This window comes from Pan troglodytes, chromosome 19 (genome assembly GCF_028858775.2).
Source record: "Pan troglodytes isolate AG18354 chromosome 19, NHGRI_mPanTro3-v2.0_pri, whole genome shotgun sequence".
In the NCBI taxonomy this organism is placed as follows: Eukaryota; Metazoa; Chordata; class Mammalia; order Primates; family Hominidae; genus Pan; species Pan troglodytes.
In genome coordinates, this window is record NC_072417.2 from 76,877,617 (window position 1) to 76,905,464 (window position 27,848).

At 41.6% G+C, this 27,848-nt stretch overlaps 1 protein-coding gene across 2 annotated transcripts; it reads right to left on the reverse strand.

Annotated features, from left to right (window-relative positions):
• Nucleotides 1-147: 147 nt before the first annotated feature.
• Nucleotides 148-27,722, reverse strand: CCDC47 (coiled-coil domain containing 47). Of its 2 annotated transcripts, XM_001150616.6 has the most exons (13): nt 27,159-27,722; nt 19,660-19,942; nt 18,486-18,593; nt 17,762-17,936; nt 14,969-15,090; nt 14,653-14,718; nt 10,210-10,311; nt 9,981-10,091; nt 8,171-8,256; nt 6,479-6,537; nt 6,058-6,167; nt 5,678-5,845; nt 148-706 (listed from the first exon to the last, which is right to left on the reverse strand). In XM_001150616.6, exons 2-13 carry the CDS (start codon nt 19,921-19,923, stop codon nt 626-628), a joined length of 1,452 nt encoding a protein of 483 aa, XP_001150616.1. In that variant the 5' UTR covers nt 19,924-19,942; nt 27,159-27,722; the 3' UTR covers nt 148-625. The 2 variants fall into 2 exon arrangements, with proteins under 2 accessions (XP_001150616.1, XP_054526568.1); XM_054670593.2 differs by lacking the exon at nt 18,486-18,593 and having other exon boundaries at nt 27,159-27,351.
• Nucleotides 27,723-27,848: the final 126 nt, after the last annotated feature.

The window sequence follows — 27,848 nt, forward strand, 5'->3', positions numbered from 1 at the left end:
AATGCCTACAGACTTCCTATTAATTTTGTTATCAGCATCTCCCACCTAAAAACATATACTACATTATGTTCTGGGTCCTTGAAATTTCATTACTACATACAGTGTTCTAATTTTTACTTTTTCTCAAGTTTAATGTAGACATACAAGAAAACATCAAGCAATGTTTATTGTGCAATTCCAATCATTATTTGCAGAATCTTGGTTTAGAGTCAGTCTTTATAGCCATTTCAACTGCTTGGTTTAAACAAAAAGCAACAATCTGGTTATCTACCTATAAATTTCATGGTATTTCTTTAAACACTGAAGTACTAAAAGCACTGATGATTTGTATTATAATTTTTAAAATATTTAAAACCTACACAGATTTCATAGATCATTCCTTTTATAAAATAATCAAAATAATTTGATTATCTGGAAAAAAAAATTCTTGAAACAGAGCCCTTTCCAGGTATCTTCAATCTCTGTAAAACCCCAAACCCCAAACAGAGTAGATGATGAAATAAGGATTTCTCAGTTGCCCAAGACTGTCTGAAATTTAAGGTTGAGAAATGGACTGGCATTTTTCATGTTTCCTGTGAATTCAGAGCTTACAGGTGGCATCAGAACTCAAATCTCTGGGATGGCTTTACATGGCTTTCACTTTGATTTGTTTCATTTTCATTTGCTTCTTTTCCAACTTCTTTTGCTCACGCCTCAATGCAGCCTCCTAGAGAAAGAAGGGGTAATAAATAGAGAAAGGGAGTGGGGACAAGAGAATTCAAATTAAGCTTGAAACATATGTTAAAAAAAAATCCAAATTAGAATACTGCCTATAGTATTATTCAAAAACTTAGGCTTGCACCATAACATTCTAGAAGATAGTTATAAAAATAATTGCCAATATCTACATTAGTGAATGAAAATTAAATCAACTTCAAATGAAGCAAAGGTAAACTAAAATCTCAGTTTTGAAAGAAACTACTATAATTAACCAGCCTTTGTTATTCTGGTTTGATTTTTTTCTGTACCCAGGGAACACTTAGCCTGATGTTCACCATACCATTCATGATGGGATTATATCATAAATGTATAACTGCCAGAAGATACATTCTACTTCAGTTCAATAAATTTTAAGAATCTTGTTCCATCAGGTTATTCATTGCAAATTTCTTATTAGCACAGACACCATACCTGCACATAATACTTAAATTCATAATGCTCTATTTGAGACATCATATTTATCAAATGTGATAAAAATTATCAAATTTATCATATTTTTATTTAGGAATTAGGAAGTTACATAGAAGAGTAAGAAGGTTCAGGTTATTATTACGTGGACTGATAGAAGCCTTAGAGGTCAAGTCAAAGTATGACTTCACTGTTGGCCACTAGTGCTCACACCTGATTAAAAGTTTATTTCAGCTACAATCTCAAACTTCTTATTTTTAGGGTACTGGGGTAAAAATGTGCTCAGAAATATACTCAACTGGTACAGGATGGAGAAAATAGGGAAGAAAAGAAGAAGCGCAAAGCATATATAGTTCTTCATAGTGCAACAAATTAGGTTTCAAAGGGTGATTTGTAAATTCCTGGTTTGGGAACTAATGACTGTCTTAGGTTTTTTCTTTATTTTTTTTTGAGATAGGGTCTTGCTGTGTCACCCAGGCTGGAGTGCAGTGGCACAATCTCGGGTCATTGTAGCCTCTGCCTTCCGGGTTCAAGCCATTCTCCTGCCTTAGCCTCCCGAGTAGCTGGGATTACAGGCACGTGCCACCACACCCAGCTGATTTTTGTATTTTTAGCAGAGACGGGGTTTCACCATGTTGGCCAGGCTGGTCTCAAACTCCTGACCTCAGGCAATTCACCCACTATGGCCTCCCAACGTGCTGGGATTACAGGCGTGAGCCAATGTGCCTGGCCAGGTTTTTTTTTTGTTTGTGTTTGTTTTTGAGACAGAATTCTTGCTCTGTTGCCTGGGATGACTCTCCTGCCTCAGCCCCCGGAGTAGGTGGGATTACAGGTGTGTGCCATCATGCCCAGCTAATTTTTGTATTCTTAGTAGAGATGGGGTTTCACTATATTGGCCAGGCTGGTGTTGAACTCCTGACCTCAAGTGATCTACCTGCCTCGGCCTCCCAAAGTGTTAGGATTATAGGCATAAGCCACCGCGCCCGGCCTATCTTAGGTTTCTTTTCAATTTTTTTTTGAGGTGGAGTTTCGCTCCTGTTCCCCAGGCTGGAGTGCAATGGCGCAATCCCGACTCACTGCAACCTCTGCCTCCCAGGTTCGATCCCAATGTCCTCTTCCCATTGTCCCAACCCCTACCTTCACCACATTCACTCTTTTCCCAGCACTATCTATCCCTATCTCCCATATTACATATTACACACATGTGTAAAACTAATGATACACAGAATACGATATCATGTATAAGAAATATTGGCCGGGCGCAGTGGCTGAGGCTGGTGGGCCTCTTGAGAGGTCAGGAGTTCGAGACCAGCCTGGCTAATGTGGTGAAACCTCGCCTACACTTTGGGAGGCTGAGGTGGGTGGATTACTTGAGAGATCAGGAGTTCAAGATCAGCCTGGCCAATGTGGTGAAACCTCATCTCTACTAAAAATACAAAAATTAGCCAGGTGTGGTGGCGGGCACCTGTAATCCCAGCTACTTGGGGGGCTGAGGCACGAGAATCACTTGAACCTGGGAGGCGGAGGTTGCAGTGAGCCAAGATTGTGCCACTGCATTCCAGCCTGGGCGACAGAGTGAGTCTGTCTCAAAGAAAAAAAAAAAAAAAAGATAAATATATTTATGCTAGCACATTTAAGAGATATTTATGTTAAGTCAATACACATGAAAAATGTTCAACTTCAATAATAATTCAAAAAATAGCTGGGCGTAGTGGCTCACGCCTGTAATCCCAGCACTTTGAGAGGCTGAGGTGGGTGGATCACCTGAGGTCAGGAGTTCGAGACCAGCCTGACCAACATGGTGAAACCCCATTTCTACTAAAAAATACAAAAATTAGCCGGGCATGGAGGCAGGCACCTGTAATCCCAGCTGAGGCAGGAGAATCGCTTGAACCCAGGAGGCAGAGGTTGCAGTAAGCTGAGATCACGCCATTGCACTCTGCCTGGGCAACACAGCAAGACTATGTCTCAAACAAAACAAAACAAAACAAAACAAAACAAGTGGGATACCATTTCCCCACTACCAGAATAAGGAAAAAAAAAAAAAAAAGACCTGGCACGGTGGCTCACGCCTGTAATCCCAGCACTTTGGGAGGCTGAAGCAGGCAGATCACGAGGTCAAGAGATTGAAACTATCCTGATCAACATGGTGAAACCCCATCTCTACTAAAAATACAAAAATTAGCTGAGCATGGTGGCATGTGCCTGTAGTCCTAGCTACTAGGGAGGCTGAGGCAGAAGAATCGCTTGAACCCGGGAGGTGGAGGCTGCAGCGAGCTGAGATCGCGCCACTGCACTCCAGCCTGGTGAAAGAGCGAGACTCTGTCTCAAAAAAAAAAAAAAAAATTAATAACTAGTTTTTGAAAAGATGTGAGTGAAGTGGAGCTCTCTGGCTGGGCACAGTGGCTCACACCTGTATTCCCAGCATATTGGGAGGCCGAAGCGGGAGGATGGCTTGAGCCCAGGAGTTCGAAGCTGCAGCGAGCTACGATTTTGCCACTGTACTCTAGCCTGGGCAACAGAGTGAGACCCTGTCTCAAAAATAAAAATAAAAATAAATTAAAAGAAAAAAAGGAGCTTTCATATCATACACTGGTAGAGGGGTTTGGGTGGGTTGTTCTATTGAGTTCACCAGATCTTTTTACAAGGTGCCCAGACCAGATACTATAAAGTGGTGGTTCAAAAAAATTAAATGATTTACATCGACAAGAAGCTTACAATCTGACTCAGGTTAAGTTTCAGGCCCCCTCTTCCTTTAACTCATTATAGTTTCAAACCTTAGAAAGAAATGTAGAACTTCCTTTTATAGAAAAATGAAAGGCATTACCTATTAATGATTCCTATGTAGATTCTTCACATGTACATAAAAAGCCATATTTATTTATAAAGAAGACTGCATAAACACAGAGCTACATTTTCAGGGGAAAAATACCTATCACTAAACCAAGTCAAATAAAACAAAAAAATGATAAAAGGGGTAAGATGATGATGACAGGCCTGTAGTATCCTGGGCAGTTCACTCAACAGCATTAATGACACTGCTGTCAAATGCAGGCCCGCACAGCAGCTCACATTTTCTTGGACACGTGACCCCTTTGCTCCTAAGAATATTCTTCAATTATCTCAAGATTATTCTTACTAAAATTCACATCTTTCAGAACTTTGTCCTCTCCCTCTTTTTTTTTTTGAGACAGGGTCTCCCTCTGTCACCCAGGCTGGAGTGCAGTGGCTCGATCCCTGCTCACTGCAACCTCTGCCTCTCGGGTTCAAGCAATTCTCCTGTCTCAGCCTCCTGAGTAGCTGGGATTACAGGCACGCGCCACCATGCCCAGCTGATTTTTTTTTTGTTTTTAGTAGAGACGGGGTTTCAGCATGTTGGTCAGGCTGGTCTCGAACTCCTGACCTTGTGATCCTCCCGCCTCAGCCTCCCAAAGTGCTGGGATTACAGGTGTGAGCCACCACGCCCGGCCTGTCCTCTCCCTCTTTTTTTTTTGGCTGCCCAGGCTAGAGTGCAGTGGTGTGATCATAGCTCACTGCAGCCTCAATCTCCCAGGTTCAAGTAATCCTTCCACCTCAGTCTCCCAAGTAGTTGGGACTACAGGTGTGCACCACTATGCACAGCTAATTTTTTTTTTTTTTACTAGTAGAGACAAGGTCTCATGATGTTGCCCAGGCTTGTTTTGAACTCCTGGGCTCAAGCAATCTGCTTGCCTTAGCCTCCCAAAGTGCTGGGATTACAAGCGTGAGCCACTGCACCTGGCCTTTGTTCTCTTTCTTGACCAGCATTTACAAGGTCTAAAATTTTAGAGCTGAGTGGCGCACACCTGTAGTCCCAGCTACTTGGGAGGCTGAGGCAGGAGAATGGCTTGAATCCGGGAGGCGGAGACTGCACTGAGCCAATATTGCGCCATTGCACTCCAGCCTGGGTGACAGAGTGAGACTCCATCTCAAAAAAAAAAAAAAAAAAAAAAAAAATTTAGAGCTGGACTATGGCATCTTATTTCAGAAACACATCAGATCATACCGAGCTTTCAAATATAACATACTATACCCAAAAAGCTTTTGAGTTTGAGATTCTAGTTAGGTAAAAAACAGAAAACAAAAATACAAACAAAAATATTGGAAATCTCTAATTCTATAATCAGATTTTAAATTTTACATAACAAGTTTATTTAGATAATAGGGCGCATGTGCTGCCTTCTATTAAAATTTCTAACTTCTTTCTACCAAAGTGTTTGGCTTGAAAACTGATAATGGAATTTTCAAAATGAAATTGTGCTGGGGGAACAGGATAATACTGATAATTTTTCACGTTCACAGACTCAGTGTGGCACGGCTTGAACAGGAAGGATTATTTATTCTTCTTTATAGTGTTATCAATTGATACAATGTCCCAAATGTTGAGAAAATGCTAAACTTTTAGCCTACAAAGATTACCTTAACAACCAACAGAACACAAGCAGTCATCCTTACAAATCGTAGTTTTACCCCAGTGATAAGTTTGTCTAACCTCCAGCCTGCGCTGTTTCTCAGGATCTTCCTCATTCATGATTCGCTCCTTCTCTGCTCTTTTTTTCTCCTCCCGCCGAGACTGTGCTGCTTCCTGTCTTTGCACATGTGTCAGTTTCAAGAAGTTCTCTTCTACTCGGGCACGGTTCTTATCTGCTTTTTGTTTGCCCTTCCCCAAGAAACAAAGTATTTCATAAGAAATCCACTTCTAGTCAACAGCAACAAAATCCCGTTTAGCATTCTTTCATAAAACTACTCCCATTTGGCACTTCTAAATCAACTAGCAAAAATTCAGTCACTGAAATCATTGATAGCTGCCCTCCCCCTTGAGAAGAAACAAAAAAAGGTGTCAATTTATATAATACAGGCATTGGGTCTTACTTCTCTGTTGAGTCGGAACTTTTTGGCTTTATCAATAGAATAAATCACCATGTTCATCAGGGGTAGCAGTGCCTCCATATCCTTTGGGTAAGTGTTACCTGAGCCAGGCACTGGAAAACAAAGCCATTTTTCCTACTGAGTTAATGGTAGCATTAATATTTCCAGGTCACCCAACTCTTTTTTTTTTTTAATCTTAAGAGACTCATTTCTCTAAGTTTGTTAGGCAGTTAAAATGCAGCAGAAAATATAAATTAAAATATATAATAGGTAATTTCTTCTTGAAGAAATCTGGAAATCAGTAAGCAAGCATAGGCTTATAGTTTTGACGTAGTTTTAAAGCTATCATTTAGGAGGAAACAATACTCTCCTTAAGGTCATCTCAGAGAAGACTAAGAACCCAGAAAGGACCCAGAATACTTACCATTAAATGTAAACAACAGTGTCCTCTTAGTGTCAGGTAGCTTTAAAGGCTGACCTTCCCTGTCATAAAAGAAAAGGCAATTAAGAAGGAATACAAGAAAGATGTTTTCCATGTACACAAGTCACCCAATACACTTAGATGAACAGATACCTGCACATAATCAGCACAGTATTTGGCTTGGCATACCCAAGTCAAATATAATGAAGGAGCTTTACAGGTCATCTGGTCCACTCGTCTATCTGATGGATGCATTCTCAAGTGATCTTTATCCTATATTTGAACACCTCCAGTGATGTTCCCTCCAGGCAAGGGTATATTCCATCTCACCTGGGGAGCCAGAAATGAGCCTATATTTAAGTATGAGGCCCATATTTTAGATACATTTTTGCTTATTTTGATGGATTTTTATGTTTTATTTCCAACTCCTATTCTATCTTCCTATAACAAGGCATCTTATTATCTTATTTTTGAGTTAGGCCCAGAATAAATTTAGGGATAATCTACTATAGCATATATAATTTAGTTCTGTCATTGAAGATTCCTTTGTAATCTCTGCCTATATGAATCCTTTGACTATCAATTGCCCTCCATCTCATATTTAAAAGGCATGATGAACGCTACAATGTGAAACACTGTCCTCAGTGCCACTGAGTTGAGCAAGACAAGGATGATGCAGCACTATCTAGAGGCATAAGGACCTGAGTAATCTTAGTATACAACTAAAATCCAGATTGGCTTGAATTGTGCTCAACTCCACAGCCTATCAGAGGGTAGTCTTTAACTAAAAATTTAGTCAGAACCAGTTTGAAACCGAGCATAAAGGTAAATAAATACGCTCTCCTGAGACAGGCTGTGAATTCAAAGAACAAATCCAAGTCCTGAATATGTACTCCTGAACAGTATTACTATAAAGCTAGAAACCCTATGGACATTGTGGGCTTCTATGCTAGGAACGGATACAATCACCTAACTATTCAAAGAGGGAAGCCAGAAAAGGCCATAAATTACAAAACACACAGATTTGTAATCAGACATAAGTCAAACATCACACACAAATTATTATCATAAAAAAAAGAACCTATGGACTGGGGCATGGTGGCTCACGCTTATAATTCCAGCACTTTGGGAGGCCAAGGCAGGTGGATCACGAGGTCAGGAGTTCGAGACCAGCCTGACCAACATGGTGAAACCCCCATCTCTACTAAAAATACAAAAATTAGCCGAGTGTGGTGGTGCACGCCTGTAATCCCAGCTACTCAGGAGGCTGAGACAGGAGAATTGCTTGAACCCGGGAGGCGGAGGTTGCAGTGAACCAAGATTGCGCCACCGCACTCCAGCCTAGGCAACAGAGTGAGACAGCGTCTCAAACAAACAAAAAACAAAACAAAACAAAAAAACCCACTGCATTTTATTAGTACCAGCCATTCTGTAAGATTCCCAACCATCTCACTGAGTCAGTGGCACAAACATGCAGGGACACATACAAACTGGGATAGGGGAGGCTCATTTCTCTCCCATAGGTTTACAATGACCTCTTATGATGCATGCAGTCAAAGCAAAGGAAAATGTGGAGGCCTGTCACCAACTTCCTTCACACATTTGGTAAGGGATATTGCAGAAGCACCTTACAGGTGTTTCAACACAGAAAGCTAGTGAGGAAAATTAATTTCAACAATTTTATCTTATACGTACTCTTGCATAATTTTTGGACCAGAGAACTGGTCTGAAAAATGAACAGATTCAATCTTGTCAGCATAGTGTGTAAGAAAGTGAACCATCTGAAAAAAAGAAAATAATATTTTTTAAAAGCAAGGTTTAATGCATTTCCCTTTTTATCCTAAAGATATTCACTCTTTGAGATGGTGCAACGGCTCACGCCAGTAATCCCCGCACTTTGGGAGGCAGGTGGATCACTTGAGGCAAGGAGTTTGAGAATTTGAGATCAGCCTGGCCAACACAGTGAAACACCATCTCTACTAAAAATACAAAAAAATTAGCCGGGCATGGTGGCATGTGCCTGTAACCCCAGCTATCCAAGAGGCTGAGGCACGAGAAGCGTTTGAACCCGGGAGGTAGAGGTTGCCATGAGCAGAGACCACGCCACTGTACTCCGGTCTGGGCGACAGAGCAACACTCTGTCTCAAAAAAAAGAAGAAAAAAAAAAAAAGAAATTCACCTTTCAATCCTTACTTTTATACAATGTCATTCATTAAGACCAAAGCGTGTTCATTGCTTTTTATTTATTTTTTGTGACAAGGTGTTGCTCTCTTGCCCAGGCTAGAGTGCAGTGGCACAATCATAGCTTACCATAGCCTTAATCTCCTGGGCTCAAGTGATCTTCCTGCCTCAGCCTCCTGAGTAGCTGGGACTAAAGGAACACACCACCACACCTGGCTAATTTTTTTACTGTAGAGACAGGGTCTCACTATGTTGCCCAGGCTAGTCCTGAATCCCTGGACTCAAGTGATTCTCCTGCCTCCGCCACCCAAAGTGTTGAGATTACAAGTGTGAACCACAGCGCGCGGACAAGGCTAAAGCTTTTTAAAAATTAAATTTCAATAAGATAGGGAATCTCTTTAGAATTAAAGTAGTACTCCAGGCTGGGTGCAGTGGCTCATGCCTGTAATCCAAGAGCTTTGGGAGGCCAAGGTGGGTGGATCACTTGAGGCCAGGAATTCCAGACCAGCCTGGCCAACACAGCGAAACCCCATCTCTACTAAGAAAAAAAAAAAAAAAAAAAAGTAGTACTCCTTTTTAGTCATACCAATGATTAAGATTCTTTTCGAGCAGCTAAAAATATTTCTCAAAATAATGGTCGAAACAAGAATGAAAGCATAAAGATAACACCTAAAATAATTTCAGGGGATCCTTTATAAACATGTCACCTTGAACTTACATTTATAACCATCTCTGAGTTATCCTGTATTCTTATGATACTAAGATCTGTTACCATTACACAACCAATAGAAAGAAATGGCTCTCTCAGCCAGGCACAATGGTGGGCTCTTGCTGAGGCAGGAAGAACACTTGAGCCCAGAAGTTTGATGCTGCAGTGAGATCTATCACACACATGAATAGCCACTGCACTCCAGCCTGGGCAACATCTCAAGACCCCATCTTTTTAAAAACAAAGGAGGAGGGCTCTCTACACATCCCTCTCCTCCCACACAAACTGGAGCTCAAAAAAAAAAAAAAAAAAAAAAAGACTAAATGACATGACGAAAAAGATTAGAAGCTATATTCCTTTTTCAAAAAAAAACCTGAAAGTCATTAGCAATCCCAGGAACAATTTGCTCTTGATTTAGAGAACTTCTTGACTAATCAAATTGTCCTTTTGACAAGCTAATTTATTGCTTAAAGAAGGTATTTTAATATTTGTGTGGGAAAGGAATGTAAAACTAATACATTGCCATAAAATGATGAACTTGTACAATGAGACTTTTAGGGAGAGTGTCCTGTAAATGCCAAGGCCTGGCAAATGTATGTCTTCTGTCGCATTTACCTTTGTATCCATCATTCCGTCTGTGACTTCTCCCATCTCTGACAGGATGGCCAAAGAGTCCGGCAGTCCATACTTTGCTCCAGACTTAGGTTTATCACTACAAAACTCACTCTAGAGGAAGAAGTAATTGAAAGTAAGATATGACCTTTTATTATGCAATGAAGCTGAATATGTGTGTGCTAAGGAGACACAGTTCTACGTATATTTGAGTTGGAGCAACCTGACATACCAAATCCTGCATCTCTTTCTGTAGTCGCACCAAGGCTTTCCGTGTGCCAACAGCAAATACGTAGGTATCCATGTCTTCATCATTCATGGTTACTTTTATTTGCTTTTAAAAAAATGTAAAAAACAACAAAATTCACCTGTTAGGTTCTGTGATAGGCAGATTTCTAAATGACCCTTAAGATTCCCTCCCCGCTGGTGCATATACTCTCCCTTTAAGTGATTGGGATTTGCAAATATGATGGAATATTACCCCCATAATCAGGCTGTTTTATGGCAGAAGGTCCCTAATCAGCTGACTGTGAATTAACCAAAAGGGACATTATCTTGGGTGTATCCAACCTAATTAAGCAAGTCCTTAAAAGGGACTATAGCCCTACTTGAAGAAGAAAGTCAAAATATAAAAGGGCTTATGGGAAGGTTGGCGGTAGGGCACATATGGTAAAGACCTAAGGGTGGCCTTTAGGAACTGAGTGGTTCCCAGTTGACAGCTAGCAAGAAAATAGGGACTACAGTAGTTCGTGCCTTTAAGCCTAGCTACCTGGGAGGCTGAGGCATGACTGCTTGATGCCAGGAGTTTGAGACCAGACCCGATCTCTAAAAAAGAAAGAAAAGGCCAGGCATGGTGGCTCACACCTGTAATCCTAGCACTTTAGGAGGCAAAAGGAGGAAGACTGCTTGAGCCCAGGAGTTCAAGACCAGCCTAGGCAACGTAATGGGACCCCATCTGTACAAAAAAAAAAAAAAAAAGAAAGAAAAATTAGCCAGGCATTGTGATGCATGCCTGTAGTCCCAGCTACTCAAGAGGCTGAGGCAGGAGGATCGATTGAGCCCCAGAAGCTGGAGGCTGTAGTAAGTGATGATCGTGCACTCCATGCTAGGTGACAGAGCAAGACCCTGTCTCAAAAAGAATTAAAAAAAAAAAAAAAAAAAGGAAAAGAAAACAGGAACCTACACCCACAAGGAACTGAATTCTGCCAACAACCCAAATGACATTAAGAGGACCCTAAGCTTCAGAGAACTCTAACCTGAATGACATCTTGATTTCAGCCTGTTAAAACCCTAGAGGACCCACTCAATACATGCTGCACTTCTGACCTGCAGAAACTGTAACATAATAAATGAGGGTTGTTTTAAGCTGCTACACTTGGGTAATTTGCTACATAGTAATAGAACACGAATACACTCAATACTTCACACAGGAGCACTCAAGTCCAAAAATAAAAAATAAACAAAACCTAAATGGAATAATGTGGAATAAACTGAAATATATTTGGTTTTTATCCCAGGTTTCAGGCACAGAGCTCCTAAAGCCCTTTGAATTTCCTGAATAACAAGAGTATCTTTTGTTACTTATACTGAGCCCCTTTTAATCACACCTGAGTTTATTCTAATGGGGTGACTTAACATAGACCCTAGTTAGCCTCAGGATGGTGCCGATAACCAGAAAAACCAAGTGCTTAGAGGGTAGAGACCTTCAGCCTTGCCCTTACCTCCGTGAAAGAGAGGGAGGACGAAATTGAGTTCTACAAAAACTCTTGAACAAGATTTAGAGAGCTTCCAAGCTGGTGAACACATCAACCTGCTGGGAGGGTGGTGTGCTCAGGGAGGGCATGAAAGCTCCGAACGACTCCCAACCCTGTTTCTTCCTGTGTCTTTCTTTCATTTGGCTACTCCTGAGTTTTATCCCTTATAATAAACCAGTAAATATAAGTGTCTTTTCAAGTTCTATGAGCCATTCTAACAAATTATTGGTTGAGAGGGGAGGTCATAGGAACCCCTGATTAATAGTTAGTTGGTCAGAAGTCCAGATGGTAGTATGGGTAACCTGGGACATTCAACTGCATCTGAAGTGGGGCAGTCTTGTGGGGCTGAGCCCTTTAATCTGTAGGATTTGAAGCTAACTCCAGGTAGATAGTGTCAGAACTGAATTGAGGCTGGGCACAGTGACTCATGCCTGTAATCCCAGCACTTTGGGAGGCCCAGGTGAGAGGATCACTTAAGGACAGGGCAACATGAACTGCCTGGGCAACATAGCAAATCTCGGTCTCTAGAAAAAAAAAAAAAATTTAAATTTACAAAATTAAAAAGAATTATTATTATTATTGAATTCAATTGTGGGATACCCAGTTGGTATACAGAGAATCTGAGAATTGGCTGTTTGTATTGGAAAACAGCCCAGACAAGTAAACAGTTACTAGTACTCTGGGCCAGAAAGATAAAAAATTATAAGCCTGAAAGAGTCTGATATGATATATTTGTTATATTAATTACATCTTTAAATGCTTGGGTGAAATAATTTTTAGTATATGGAAGAAGGAAAATGTTAATATAGGAAAAGAACTGGTAAGATGGCAGCTGTAAAAGAAAACGTTTTCTGCTCTTCCATCGTTGATGGGAAATTACACAAAGCAAACCTTAAACAGAATTCCAAAAAAAGGGGCAAATAAAATATAAAGAGCCACATATTTGTTGAAGCAATTTCTCTTAGCAGGAGGAGCGAGAGAGAGAGGGAATGAGAACTGAAAATGATTAAAACACTTTTAAAGAATAATTTCTACAAAAAGATGGCTGAGGATACAGCAAACTTTCCTCCTAATAAGATGGCAGTTTGTGGGAGAAAGGATGACAGAAATATTAACTGATAGGGTTCTAAATTTTAGTGGACTAAGTCATCATGGCCATGTTAGAAAAATTGAAATAAAAATACAGGTTTACAAGTAAAAATGAGATCTTTAAAATATAACAGTGGGGCTGGGTGCAGTGACTCTTGCCTGTAATCCCAGCACTTTGGGAGGCTGAGGCGGGTGGATCACCTGAGGTCAGAAGTTCGAGACCAGCCTGACCAACATGGTGAAACCCCGTCTCTACTAAAAATACAAAAATTAGCTGGGCATGGTGGCAGGCGCCTGTAATCTCAACTACTTGGGAGGCTGAGGCAGGAAAATCGCTTGAACCCGGGAGGCGGAGGTTGCAGTGAGCCAAGGTCAAGCCATTGCACTCCAGCCTGGGTGATAGAGTGAGATTCTGTCTCCAAAAAAAAAAAAATTTTATATATATATATATATATATATATATATATATATATATATATATATAAAACAATGATTTTCAATCCAATAACATTTGAAAGTACCCAATTTACATCACTAACAAAGCACTTACTAACCAAATACTATTTCACACTTTCACATATATACATATCTATCTCTTATTCTATTATAGGAAAGAAAAAAACTGTCTTCTATATTTTTGTTTCTTGTAGCAGTGGGAGCCAGCATAATTATTTATTGAAAGAATGAAGAGGCCGGGTGCAGTGGGCTCATGCCTGTAATCCCAGCACTCTGGGAGGCCAACACGGGCGGATCACGAGGTCAGGAGATCGAGACCATCCTGGCCAACATGGTGAAACCCCATCTCTACTAAAATACAAAAAATTGGCTGGGAGTGGTGGCGGGTGCCTGTAGTCCCAGCTACTCGGGAGGCTGAGGCAGGAGAATTACTTGAATCCAGGAGGCAGAGATTGCAGTGAGCCGAGATTGCACCACTCCACTCCAGCTTGGCAACAGAGCAAGACTCCGTCTCAAAAAAAAAAAAAAAAAAAGAAACAATGAAGAAGGAATGTGGTATTTGTGACAAAGGACACAATTTGCAGATAAACATATTGATTTAATAAAGGAAAGAAGATACACCAAACATAAGGTCCTCAGATCATGACTGGAGCTTATTCGGCCAGAAACGTATTATTTGAAGCAAAACATATTTGAGAAGAAACCCAGCTATCTGCCAAAGATAAAAACATATACAAGGAGCCAAGTTACCCATGAGGGCCATTACCTTTCACAATTGCTTTGCCCTCTATTGTCAAGGCTAACTCCATTGATCTATGTGGTGACAGAGTATCACCTCTTTCCTACCAAAAGGCCCATGAAGGCCCCCTGACAGTTGCACAGAGTGGAAGATGATGCTCTGTCCAAGGAGAAAAAGGGTCCATTTTTTGTCAAGGGACATAAATTGCCAGAAACTCCAAACACAATCCAGGCAGAAATGGAAAAAGCTCTAGGAAATAATTCAGTCTGGGGCAAGCGTGATGGCTCACGTCTATAATCCCAGCACTTTGGGAGGCCAGAGTGGATGGATCACTTGAGGTCAGGAGTTCGAGACTGGCCTGGCCAACATGGTGAAACCCTGACTCTACTAAAAATACAAAAATTGGCCAGGCGTGGTGGTGGGCATCTGTAATCTCAGCTACTTGGGAGGCTGAGGCAGGAGAATTGCTTGAATACGGGAGGCAGAGGTTGCAGTGAGCCAAGATCATGCCATTGCACTCCAGCCTGAGCAACAGAGTGAGACTCCATCAAAAAAAAAAGAAAAAAAAAAAAAAAAAGAAAGAAAGAAAACAAACAATTCAGTCTGTACACAGAAAACCAGCGGGAAGAATACATACCACTTGATCACTCACTGGCCTCATCATCCGGGCCAGGACATTCAGTAAGTCTTGTCTCTTGAGGAACTGAAAAAAATGAGAGAAGTAAGTAAATCCAACTGCAACTCCTACTTAGTATAAAAAAAAGGCCTTGAAGGAGAATCAAATGCTTCATCAAATATACTTTACGACACATTTGCCAGTTAGTATAAATATCACTTTTAGACCTCATTTTAAGTCAAACATGAAGGGATAAGATGCTGAATTGGGGGGCTGGGAATCACAGCTGGACAAAATTAAGGGAAGATATATATCGTACAAGAAGTTTCCTACTTACCCTCAGCTGGATAAGCATGCCCTCACAGCACACTCGACCAGAACACCACAGGTTATAGATGTGCTCATTCTCCTGGTTCAACTTTCCTGTGCTTGTGGCTTCTTTGTTAGTTCCATCATCCCCTAGGGGTAAAACCACTTAATGTGACTCAACAGAAAATGTCAAGGCCGGGCCGGGGGTGGTGGCTCACGCCTATAATCCCAGCACTTTGGGAGGCTGAGGTGAGTGGATCACGAGGTCAGGAGTTCGAGACCAGCCTGGCCAGCATGGTGAAACCCTGTCCCTACTAAAAAAAAAAAAAAAAAAAAAAAAATTATAAAAAATTAGCCGGGCATGGTGGCGCGTACCTGTAGTCCCAGCTACTCAGGAGGCTGAGGCAGGAGAATAGCTTGAACCCGGCAGGCGGAGGTTGCAGTGAGCTGAAATCGCACCATTGTACTCCAGCCTGGATGACAGAGCAAGACTCTGTCTCAAAAAAAAAAAAAAAAAAGGAAACAAGGCCGAATACCTCACGTTCCTCTACCCTGACCACAAAATGATCACAGCTTCAGAGTAGCAATACTTTGCTGTCTTATAGAACTGTTTGGACAGGGACTAAAATAGATTACCACTGTTCGTTTTACTTTTAAAACTATTGTCTGTATTAGAAGAAATATGGATTCTAAGCACATGCTTGTCAGTTTAACGATGATCAGCTTAGAGTATAAGTCTCTCAGAGTACATACAAAATGGGAAAAAAATCAGTTGAAATATCTCTGCCAAAAGTTAAAAACTCCTATGGAGTGAATAAAAAATACCATTAATACAAACTACTCAACAATTTCTCACTATGTCTCCTATGAATTAACTTTAACCAAGCTTTCTTTTCCAATGCAAAATGATAACTGGGTCTTACTAATGGTATTAAGAGTTGTATTTTAACTCTAGAAAAAAGCTCAAATTCCAATACTTTCTCTCTTCATTTAATTCATTAAGTATACAAAAGAAATTGCTCAACCTCACAAGGGAAAACGGACTGATACACCAAATGAAAACAAGCAAGGGGAAGTAGAAGGAGCCAAAGCTGCTCATTTATTTTTTTTCGAATTTCCTGGTCAAAACATACTCTGAAATACTATGGTATAGTGGAGACAAGGTGGACTTTGCAAACAGGTAGATAAGTTCTGATATCTTGGTTGCAATTTAACAGCTTAGATAAGTTTTAACATTTCTGCCCTTCAGTTTCCTCCTTAGGAAAACAGCAACTATAGCCAATTGACAGTATTGTTACAAAAAGTAAATAAGAAACACTGTATGCAAAGTATCTAGCATAATATATAAACACTACTGTGTTGCAGAGCAGGTGGATACATGCTTACTATTAAAGAGAAATAAGGTGCTAAATGCCAAATAGGTGAATGTGAGGTTAGTCCACCTCATTCCCTACATTGCACAACTACAGAGGTTCCTTGAAGTCCTTCAATGTATATTTCAGCAGTGGATCCAAAACTCAAGTGTCAGATTCTAAGGGAATTTTGAGGGACTTTCAATTTCTAAAAGATGAATTGAGAGCATTTATCAAGCTACCTAAAATGTCAAACTTTCTTGGTTTCCGTCAGAATTTTATCAACGTGTTTTGAAAACATCGATTACATTATACTAATCAGAAGCTGTTTAGCAATTTTACTGCTGACTCATGAAAGATGAGAAAATTATTAAATACAATATATTCTTATTTTTAGAAACAGGGTCTCATTCTGTCACCCAGGCTGGAGTGCGGGAGCATGATTCTGTACCACTGCAGCCTCAAACTCCTGAGCTCAATTCTCCCACCTCATCCTCCCAAGTAGTTGGGACCACAGAAGCACACCACTGTGACTGGCCAATTTTTATTTTATTTTATTTGTAGAGACAAGGTCTCACTATGTTGCCCAGACTGGTCTTAAACTCCTGGCCCCAAATAATCCTCCCACCTTGGCCTCCCAAAGCACTGGAATTACACGTGTGAGCCACCGCACCAGGCCAAAAAACAGGATCCTCGAGGCTGGATGCAGTAGCTCACGTCTGTAATCCCAGCAATTTGGGAGGCCAAGGCAGGCAGATTGCTTGAGCCCAGGAGTTCGAGACCAGCCTGCGCAATATGATGAAACTCTGTCTCTACAAAAAAAATACAAAAATTAGCTGGGTGTGGTAGCATGTGCCTGTAGTCCTGTCTACTCAGAAGGCTAAGATGGAAGGATCTCTTGAACCTGGGAGGTCGAGGCTGCAGTGAACTGTAATCACCACTGCACACAAGCCTGGGTAACAGAGTGAGACCTTGCCTCAAAAAAATAAAAATAAAAAGGCCGGGTGCGGTGGCTCATGCCTGTAATCCCTGCAATCCGGGAGGCCGAGGTGGGTGGACCATGAGGTCAAGAGATTGAGACCATCCTGGCCAACATGGTGAAACCCCGACTCTACTAAAAATACAAAAATGAGCAGGGCATGGTGGTGCATGCCTGTAGTCCCAGCTACTTGGGAGGCTGAGGCAGAAGAATCGCTTGAACCCAGGAGGTGGAGGTTGCAGTGAGCCGAGATCGCGCCACTGCACTCCAGCCTGGTGACAGAGTGAGACTCCATCTCAAAAATAGTAATAATAATAATAAAATTAAATTAAATTAAAAAAAAAAGAGCAGGGGGAATCCTTGAGAGAAAAAACAATGCACCCTCTTTGGTATTCCATGAAAGCAGTTAGATGTTTATACTGAGGGGAATACATCATCCTTACCAGATTGTTTTCAAGCAAGAAGCTGGGCTGACATTGGCCTCACTTACCCACTAAAGTAAAGTTGCTCTCCAAAAGCTCCCTATGAGTGTTAAACCAGGCCTGTGCAAGGCGACTGTTTTTATTCTTCCCAATGATGTAATTCATGATATAAGCAAGCAGACCAGTCACCATCAAAATTTCTAGATAATAACTCTCCCAGCTGTTCTGGAGGTGTGCAGGAACCTAAAAAAGCAAAATCATTCCATTAAATGTTGGCTGAGACTGAAGAATGAAATCTACCTCATGGCAGGAAGAATGAGAAAATCCATAAACAGAAGGGATACTTCAGATATCTGTCATTGAATAAGGTTATACTTTGAAAAATAGGTCCATTTTACTTTTCTAGGCTAGCTTTATAAAAGATTCTTTAAGGAAATATAAGGACAATCAAATGGGATGAAAAGCTGGAAAGCCCTTTGTATTACACTTGGTCCTTAACCCCCAAATAAATTCAATGTACTGTACATCACCAAGGAATAAATTTTACTTATTCCCTGATAAGTAGTAAAACTAGAAGTGCTACAATGATGAATAGGGGTTGCTTCTGTAGGTGTTGTTTTTTTTTTTTTTGAGACGGAGAGGTGTTGATTTTTATCAGAAAAATTGATGTCAAGCTCCTTCTCAGCTCCCACTATTGCATTAACACCAGCTATACATCATTAATTTTATTTCTGGGATTGATGACAAGACATTTTGTTGTTTAGTTGGGAATTCAGAATCCTGGATACCTACATCAACAATCGTTATTGGGTCTTTATTTTTGCTAGAAGAAGTATCTGGTTTGTCTTCATAACCTTCAAATTCTTCATCATCATATGGTTCACTCTCAGTATCTCCCTCCTACAAAAATGAGGCATCATCTGTTTTCCTCTACAAATGTCACCAGCAGCTGTGTCTCATTTTGTTGGCAACATTTGTTGGGGAAAACAGAACGTGTAAGCAGCAAGCACAGAAAACAGATGTTACATGTTTTTAACAAAACGATTGGGTACAAATTTCAGCTTAAAATGAAAAAGTTCTGAAGACCTAATGTGCAGCATGGTGACTACAGTTAATAATAATGTATTGTAGACTTGAAATCTGCTAAGAGAATATATTGTAAGTATTCTCACCACACACACACACACACACACACACACACACACACACGGAGGCAACTATGTTAATTAGCTTGATTGTGGTAAGCACTTCATATTGTATGTATAGGTATACCAAAACACTATGTTGTGCACCTTAAATATATACAATTTTTGTCAGTTACACCTCAATAAAGCTGGGGGGCACCCAAAACACCAAAATCATGAGTCCCCATGCTTTTGATGACAAAGTTTTTTCTTTTCTTTTTTTTTTTTGGAGACAAGGTCTTGCTCTATCACCCAGGCTGAAGTGCAGTGGCTCAATCTCAGCTCACTGCAACCTCCACCTCCCAGGTTCAAGCGATTCTCTTGGCTCAGCCTCCCAAGTAGCTGACATGACAGGCACGCACCACCACGCCCAGCTAATTTTGTATTTTTAGTAGAGACAGGGTTTCACCATGTTGGCCAGGCTGGTCTCAAACTCCTGACCTTGGGTGATCTGCCTGCCTTGGCCTCCCAAAGTGCTGGGATTACAGGCATGAGCCACCGTGCCCAGCCAATTGCAAAGTTCTAAATAATACAATTCTCACCCACAAACAGTATCTATTCTCTAACCCCTCTTCCAGTCAGGGTTTCAATAGAAGAACACAATTCATTCTGTTAATGTAAAAGGTGGAAACTTACCACAAAACATTTAGAAGAGCTCTACCTAGTGAATGAAAATGAAGACTCCAGACAGTAAAGGTCTCTTGAGCCTGAGGATTAATTTTAATGTTTGGGAAAGGTGCTAGTTACAAATTTTTCCAAGAAATTAATAAAAAGAGCCTCACCTGGGTATCTGCATCTTCAAAATCTCCTTCTTGGTTTTCATCCTGCCCTTCCAACTCCACAGTGGTCTCATCTTCATCATCTTCAGTGATTATGACCCGTTGAGGAGATTCAGTAACAGAGTCTTCCATGACATCCTCAAATTCAGCGAAGTCATTATCATCATACTCTACTATGTCCTCTTCATCCTCAAAATCATCAAACTTGGCTTCAGAGACACTCCCAAACACCAGAAGGACAACACAGAAAGTGTGGAAGGCTTTCATTGCACCTTGAGAAAAAAAGCTTAAAAAAAAAAGAGAACCCCAAAATGGATTGCCATTCTATACATACTGATCAGATTTTATAAACAGTAAAAATCTATAAACCTCTCCTGCTTTTCTCTTATTTGGTACTATTAGATTCAGACCACATTATATAAAGAACAATGAAGTAAGGTCAAGAGGCTTGGGTTCTAGTCTGGATCCTGGCACTACATATCTGTAAAATCTTCAACAAGTCATCAAGTCATTTATTTAATTTCTTTTTTTTTGAGACAGAGTTTTGCTCTTGTCGCCCAGGTTGGAGCACAATGGTGCGATCTCGGCTCACTGCAACCTCTGCCTCCTGGGTTCAAGCGATTCTCCTGCCTCAGCCTCCCGAGTAGCTGGGATTACAGGCATGTGCCACCACGCCTGGCTAATTTTTGTATTTTTAGTAGAGATGGGGTTTCACCATGTTGGCCAGGCTAGTTGTGAACTCCTGACCTCAGGGTGATCCATCTGTCTCGGCCTCCCAAAGTGCTGGGATTACAGGTGTGAGCCACTGTGCCCAACCCAAGTCATTTAATTTCTTTAGGTTGGGTTTTCTAAAACTCTGTCCATTTACATAGAGTATTCAATAAGCATTTTTTGAGGGCCTATTAAAAAGCTTTCTATAGAAAATGAGAAGGAGGTAAAAATGAAGGAATAAGATGTAGCTATTTATCTGTTAGTGGTAACAAGAATAATCCATGAATAAAAAAGCCATTCACCCTTAGATTGATTTGTGTTCATGCATGAACATAATTATCATAAGAGCAAACACTTAAATCACTATGTGCTAGACACTGTTCCAAAGACTTTACAAAAAGCAACTAATTTAATCCTCATAACAACCCTCTAAGGAAAGCTGCAACATTAACATCCCCATTTCACTAATAAGGAAAATGGGGCAGAGAGATGCTAAGTAGTACAACTACCAAGTGACAAAGAGCTGTGATTTAATCCCAGAGTTTTGCCTCCAGAGTCCATGCTATGAACCACTTCTCAGGCTGCGTCTCAAATGTGGTAGGTGGCTGTGCTTTCATATTACTTGCTTAGAAGCAGTAATTTTTTGCTAACCAATTGTTCTTAGTGTGTATGATGGAATTCAATGTATCATCATTTTATAGCTTTTTGAAGAACATTAAGTTTTCTAATACGTGAAAAAAGCTTCTGCATTAACAAATATAATGATATCATATCTGTGACAAAATATGTGCCAAATTATATGAAAACATGGACGACAATGTAACCATTTTACCAAATAGGTAAGGCTTTACAAAAAAAAAAGTGGGGAGACCATTTGAGCTGAAATTTGAAAAGTATATTTCAACCATCAAACCCATTTAGGCTGTATTTCCAGTCCTGTCCCTCATCTAAACACCAGCCCTATGTCATAACTCACTGTAACCTTGAAGACATATCTGTTTTGATGCCCTACAAACTTTTCGTGTATCTAGTAAGATAGTAAATATTTTAGGCTTCATGGGGTACATACTGGTCTCTGCTGCATATTGTTCTTTTTTTAAAAAAAACTTTAAAACAATATAAAGACCATTCTTACTTCACAGGCCTCCCCTCAGGCTGACCCAATCCCTGCCTATAGTCATCTCAAAATCATCAGGTATCTGAATTTCTCTATTCGTATATTAATATCAATCACATTTTTCCAGTCTTGCTTGTTGAAAAGAACAAGATATCTAATGTTTTGCCTTCTTTTTCCTTTGAAATCTATCAGCCATCAAATCCTGGTGTTTCCTTCTTTGATTCCTACAGCCACTACAAGTTACCCCCACCTGCTGAAGAGCCACCATATTATTTTAAATGGTATCGTCTTAATGCTCTCCCCACTCCCTACTTTTCCTCCCTAAAAACCACCAGCATCTGTCTAAAACAGAACTTTTGTTACATATAAGGATTCAATAATCATCAAAGGCTAACCAATTATTGCAAAGTAATATAAAAACTCCTTTGGCATTCACTGCTTTTCACAATGATCCTACTGTAATTAAATGTACCTTCACTAAGCATATCGCCACAGTAGGTACTATGCCAAGATAAAGCACAATTCCTGAACTGAACATAAATTTGCACAGGAATTCAGCTTCAAGGACATGTGCTACAATATTATTTATGATGGTGAAATTTGGTTAAACTCTTTGGTTAAACTATGGATGTATCAAAAACCAAAGCTACTGTTGTCCATTAAAAATTGTTACATAGGGTGGTGGCTCTCCCCTGTAATCCCAGCACTGTGGGAGACTGGGGTGAGTGAACTGCTCGAGCCCAAGAGTTGGAGACCAGCCTTGGCAACATGGCGAAAACCCACCTCTACAAACAAAATAGAAAAATTAGCTGGGTTTGGTGGCATGTGCCTGTAGTCCCAGCTACTCGGGGGACTGAGGTGAGAAAATTGCTTGAGCTCACGAGGCCGGCCGAGGCTGCAGTCAACTGTGATCATGCTAATGCATTCCAGCCTGGGTGACAGTGAAACGTGCCTCAAAACAAAACACAAATAACAAAAGAAAAACCCCCAAGTAATTAAAAAAAAATTGTTACACAGCCTGGGAAACACAGTGAGACTTCCTCTCTACAAAAAAGCTTTTAAAAATTAGCCAAGTCTCACGCTCATTCCTGTAATCCCAGCAGTTTGGGAGGCCAAGGTAGGCAGATCACTTGAGGTCAGGAGTTTGAGACCAGCCTGGCCAACATGGTAAAACCCTGTCTCTACTAAAAATATTTAAAAAATTAGCCAGCGTGTGGCGTGACTTGTAATCCCAGCTACTTGGGAGGCTGAGGTATGAGAATCACTTGAACCTGGGAGGCAGAGGTTGCTGTGAGCTGAGACTGCACCACTGCACTCTAGCCCGGGTGACACAGGGAGACTCTGTCTCAAAAAAAAAAAAAAAAAATTAGCCAAGTCTGGTGGTGTGCACCTGTAGTCCAGCTATTTTGGTGGCTGAGGTGGGAGAATCACCTGAGCCCAGAAGGTTGAGGCTTCAGTGAGCCATGACTGCGCCACTGCACTACAGCCTGGGCAACAGAGCAAGGCTGTTTAAAAGAAAAAAAAAAAACCAAAATGTTACAAATGAAGTCGAAACCCAGATCATTTTAGAAGCAAATGCACATAAAGAAAAAGGTTTGGCTGTGTGCGATGGCTCACACCTGTAATCCCAGCACTTTGGGAGGCTGAGGTGGGCAGATCACCTGAGGTCAGGAGTTTGAGGCCAGCCTGACCAACATGGTGAAACCTCGTCTCTGCTAAAAATACAAAAATTAGCCGGGCATGGTGACAGGCGCCTGTAATCCCAGCTACTTGGGAGGCTGAGGCAGGAGGATCGCTTGAATCAGGAGGTGGAGGTTGCAGTGAGCCGAGACAGTGCCATTGCAGTCCAGCCTGGGCAACAAGAGTGAAACTCCATCTCAAAAAAAAAAAAAGAAAAGAAAAGAAAAAGAAAACAAAAAAGTTTAACAGGGATGTCAAATTTTTTGGTTTCCCTGAGCCACAACGGAAGAAGAATAATTGTCTTGGGCCACACATAAAATACACTAACACTAATGATAGCCAATAAGCTAAAAAATATCTCATAATGTTTTAAGAAAGTTTGTGAATTTGTGTTAGGCCACATTCAAAGCTGTCCTGGGTCACATGCAGCCTGCAGGCCATGGGTTGGACAAGCTTAGTTTAGAAAAACATACATTTACATACAAATATTAGTTAGCTTGTATGGTAGAATTCTGGATATTTTGTCTTTCTTTTTCTTTCTTTTTTTTTTTTTTTTTTTTGAGGCAGAGTCTCACTCTGTAGCCCAGGTTGGAGTGTAGTGGCGTGATCTCGGGTCACTGCAACCTCTGCCTCCTGGGTTCAAGCGATTCTTCTGTCTCAGCCTCCTGAGTAGCTGGGTTATAGGCGCTCACCATCATGCCTGGCTAATTTTTTTTGTAGTTTAAGTACAGATGGGGTTTCACCATGTTGGCCAGGTTGGTCTCGAACTCCTGACCTCAGGTGATCCACCTGCCTCGGCCTCCCAAAGTGCTGGGATTACAGGCATTTACAGGCATGAGCCACCGTGCCCGGACTAATTTTTTTTTTTTTCTGTAGTGTACTTTTGTCACTAGAGAAGAGGCATTGCAGACTGCGGAACAGGTTTGGCATGGAGGCCTGAAATAGCATATTTTAGGAGCCTGGTATGATAGGACATTGGGTTTGTAGACTCAAGTGGGAGAAAGGAGGCTGGAAAGGCCCTCAGGGGCCAGGTCATGATGAAATCATTACTGGCAACTGCAGGGAAGTGGTAAGGATGGAAGCCATAATGCAAGCAATTGAGTATTAACGGAAGTGAGAGTATGGCAAAGGGAAATATGTACTACTCTTTCAAGGTGCTCTGAGATGGAGAATATTCTAAATCTCATTTATAGCACTGAAACTTCTTAAAGAAATCAGTTTAATATCGAAGGTTATTGTCGAATGCCTTGCAATCCATGGATGCTCAAGAAATTAAATGCTCTTAAAGGCTGGGCACAGTGGCTCACACCTGTAATCCCAGCACTTTGGGAGGCCAATACGGGCAGATCAGCGGAGGTCAGGAGTTCGAGAGCAGCCTGGTCAACATGGTGAAATCCCGTCTCGACTAAAAATACCAAAAAATTAGCCAGGCATGGTGGCACACACCTGTAATCCCAGCTACTTGGGAGGCTGAGGCAGGAAAATTGCTTAAACTTGGGAGACGGAGATTGCAGTGAGCCAAGATCATGCCACTGCACTCCAGCCTGGGTGACAGAGCGAGACTGTGTCAAAAAAAAAAAAAAAAAAAAAAGGAAGGAAGGAAGGAAGGAAGGAAGAAAGAAAGAAAGAAAGAAAGAAATTAAATGTTCTTAGAATTAAAGTTCATAAAATTTGAAAGGTACAAATGATTTTGAGAAATGCCATAAAGGATAGGCCAACAGTACAGTAGGCCCTACCCATGGGTTCCACATCTGTGGATTCAACCAACCACAGATGGAACAGATTTGGAGGCAAGAACAATTAAAAAAAATACAATTAAATTAGGTATTGTAAGTAATCTAGAGATAATTATATAGTGTATATACATATACATATATAAGTATATGGTAGGAGGTGCATAGGTTATACGTAAATACTACACCATTTTATATAAGGGACTTGAGTATCCATGGATTTTGGTATTCTCAAGGGGTCCTGGAACCAATCCCCTATAGATATCAAGGGAGGACTAAACATCCTTTTTATACTAGTTGATCCTTCAGGTTAGTATCAAGGGACAATCTATGGGAAAGCATGCCACTTTGTCAATGCCAGCCTCAAAGAGGTATGGGATGTGTCTCTAAACATCCCTAGCTTCCTTTAACCATCTTTAGTTACTAATGAGTGTTTTTAAACTCTGGAATGTATATTTTCCACTTCCACTAGGCCTAAGGGTCTTCAGTCCTCTAAATTACTACCTGTTAAAGTTTCTCTTCTAGTTTTTCTAGGCTTTCCCTCTAGTTCTCATGTTGTGATATTTGGTCAAAAGTGGAAGAAATATAGAAAAACAGCACATACTTTGGTGAAATTAAACTTGGTTTAAAATGTCAGCTCTAGGCCAGGCGTGGTGGTCCACGTCTGTAATCCCAGCACTTTGGGAGGCCGAGGTGGGTGGTCAGGAGTTCGAGACCAGCTTGGCCAAAATAGTGAAACCCCACCTCTACTAAAAATACAAAAATTAGCCGGGCGTGGTGGCAGGCACCTGTAATCCCAGCTACTCGGTACGCTGAGGCAGGAGAATCGCTTGAACCCGAGAGATGGAGGTTGTAGAGAGCCAAGATTGCGCCACTGCACTCCAGCCTGGGCAACAGGGTGAGACTCTGTCTCAAAAAAATAAATAAATAATAAAATAAAATGTCAGCTCTACCATTTACCAGCAATATGATCTTAGCCTAATTACTTAAAATTCCCTGTTCTCCACATACAAAAAAGGGATACCATTTGCTACTTGCCTCTTAGGGCTGCAGTGGGTATTACGGGAGATATATACCAAGGTTTTTTTTTTTTTTTTTTTTTTTTTTTTTTTTTTTTTTTTGAGACGGAGTCTGACTCTGTCGCCCAGGCTGGAGTGCAGTGGCACGATCTCGGCTCACTGCAAGCTCCGCTTCCCGGGTTCACGCCATTCTTCTGCCTCAGCCTCCCAAGTAGCTGGGACTACAGGCGCTCGCCACCACGCAGGGCTAATTTTTTGTATTTTTAGTAGAGACGGGGTTTCACTGTGTTAGCCAGGATGGTCTCGATCTCCTGACCTCGTGATCCACCCGTCTCGGCCTCCCAAAGTGCTGGGATTACAGACGTGGGCCACCGCGCCCAGCCTCCTTTTCAAATCCTACTCTTAAAACTTTTTTTTCAAATAGAAGCAACTAAAAGTTAACACCGGAACAGTCAACTCGATTAACAGCCTGCCAAAAGATCCGATCATTTCAAATTGAATTTCCAATTAGAATATTCACACCATAGAAACACTTCTGAGATAACTCAGCACTATAATGGAGATCCTTCAAGGTTATTTTGGTTACAATCATCCAAGCCATTTTTACCTTGGCTTTCCCTCTTAGAAGTCTCCGCTGCACCTGTCAGTTCTCATATGCACAAGTCCTTGCCAGACCACCCAGCCTCTATGACTCCTGAAGCAAGCAACACAGGACCAAGGAAAATTCACACAAGCGCTAACAAGTCTGGTTTGATTATTTTCTGCAAGCTCATCCAATAGTTCCTCAGCGACTGAGTCTAGACTTGAGGAAAGAGGACTGAGTGAGGCCATCATTCCTTGTTGTCATTTTAGATTAGGTCTTTCTGACAACGGCCAAAACGAGTATTCTGGGAATCATGCAGACTTTCCTCTGTCTCTTTATATGTGTTGGATACAAACACGTTTCATTTTAGAAACCTCCAGAAGAGACTGGCCACAGAGGTTTTTGCTTCTATTAAACCCCTTTGCCTAGTTTCTCCCCACCCAAGAGAATCAATACATCCTAATGTCATCCTCCGGCACACACTGTACATTTCCTCTAACTCTGCCCTTTTGGCTATCATTTGCTCACAGCTCCGTGGGAAAGTTCCCCCAAACCATTACAATTATCTCAACCGGACCGGGCTACAGGCCAAGCAACTCGGAGTCACCGCTCGGCCTGGCCCCGCCACGCCGACGAGCGCGTCCTGGCCCGCTCCTTACCTGTGGCCGAAGCCGAAACCCGGCCCAGCGCCCTGCGTCCGACACCCCTGCCCCGCCTGCCTCTCGGCCTGGCCGCCGCCTCCGCGATCGCAGCGGTTTTACTGCCCTGGATGCCTCTAGGACGCAGCCAGAACCGTAGCTCAGTCACGCCGCACCTCTCTTCACGTAGCCTCCGCCGTCCGTTACGTAGAATGCGAGCGGCTCGTCAGCGCCTGCGCACAGCCTGCGGGGCGGGACGTAACCCCGGGGAAAGCGCGAGACCTCCCTCTCCCCCGCCCGGCTGAGGCGAGGTGGGGCTTTTGGGAAAATTACATAATCCCCGCCCCTGGGCCGGAACTGCCCTCGCCTATCCCAATCCTCCTACCTAGGATTCCGTCAAGTTGACGTCACACGGAACCGGTGCTCCGGAAGCTAAAGGTGGCCATGCTGTGTGGGACCACGTGGCCAGAGGCAAGAGTGTCGCTCTAGTAGTATATGCAACAGTTTAAACTATAGGCATGTTCATGTAAATATGGTTTCTGTCCAACCCGTTTTCTCTTGGGATTTTTGGCTAGCCCCTTGACGCCACTTTTTCTTCATTCGCAGACCCACTTTCTAGATGGGTCATGAACACTGTCCACCCAACTGCAGTTTCCCGTCAGAGTATCTGAGGAGCCTGTGAGGCGTTCTGGAGCTTTAAGGTCAGGCGCC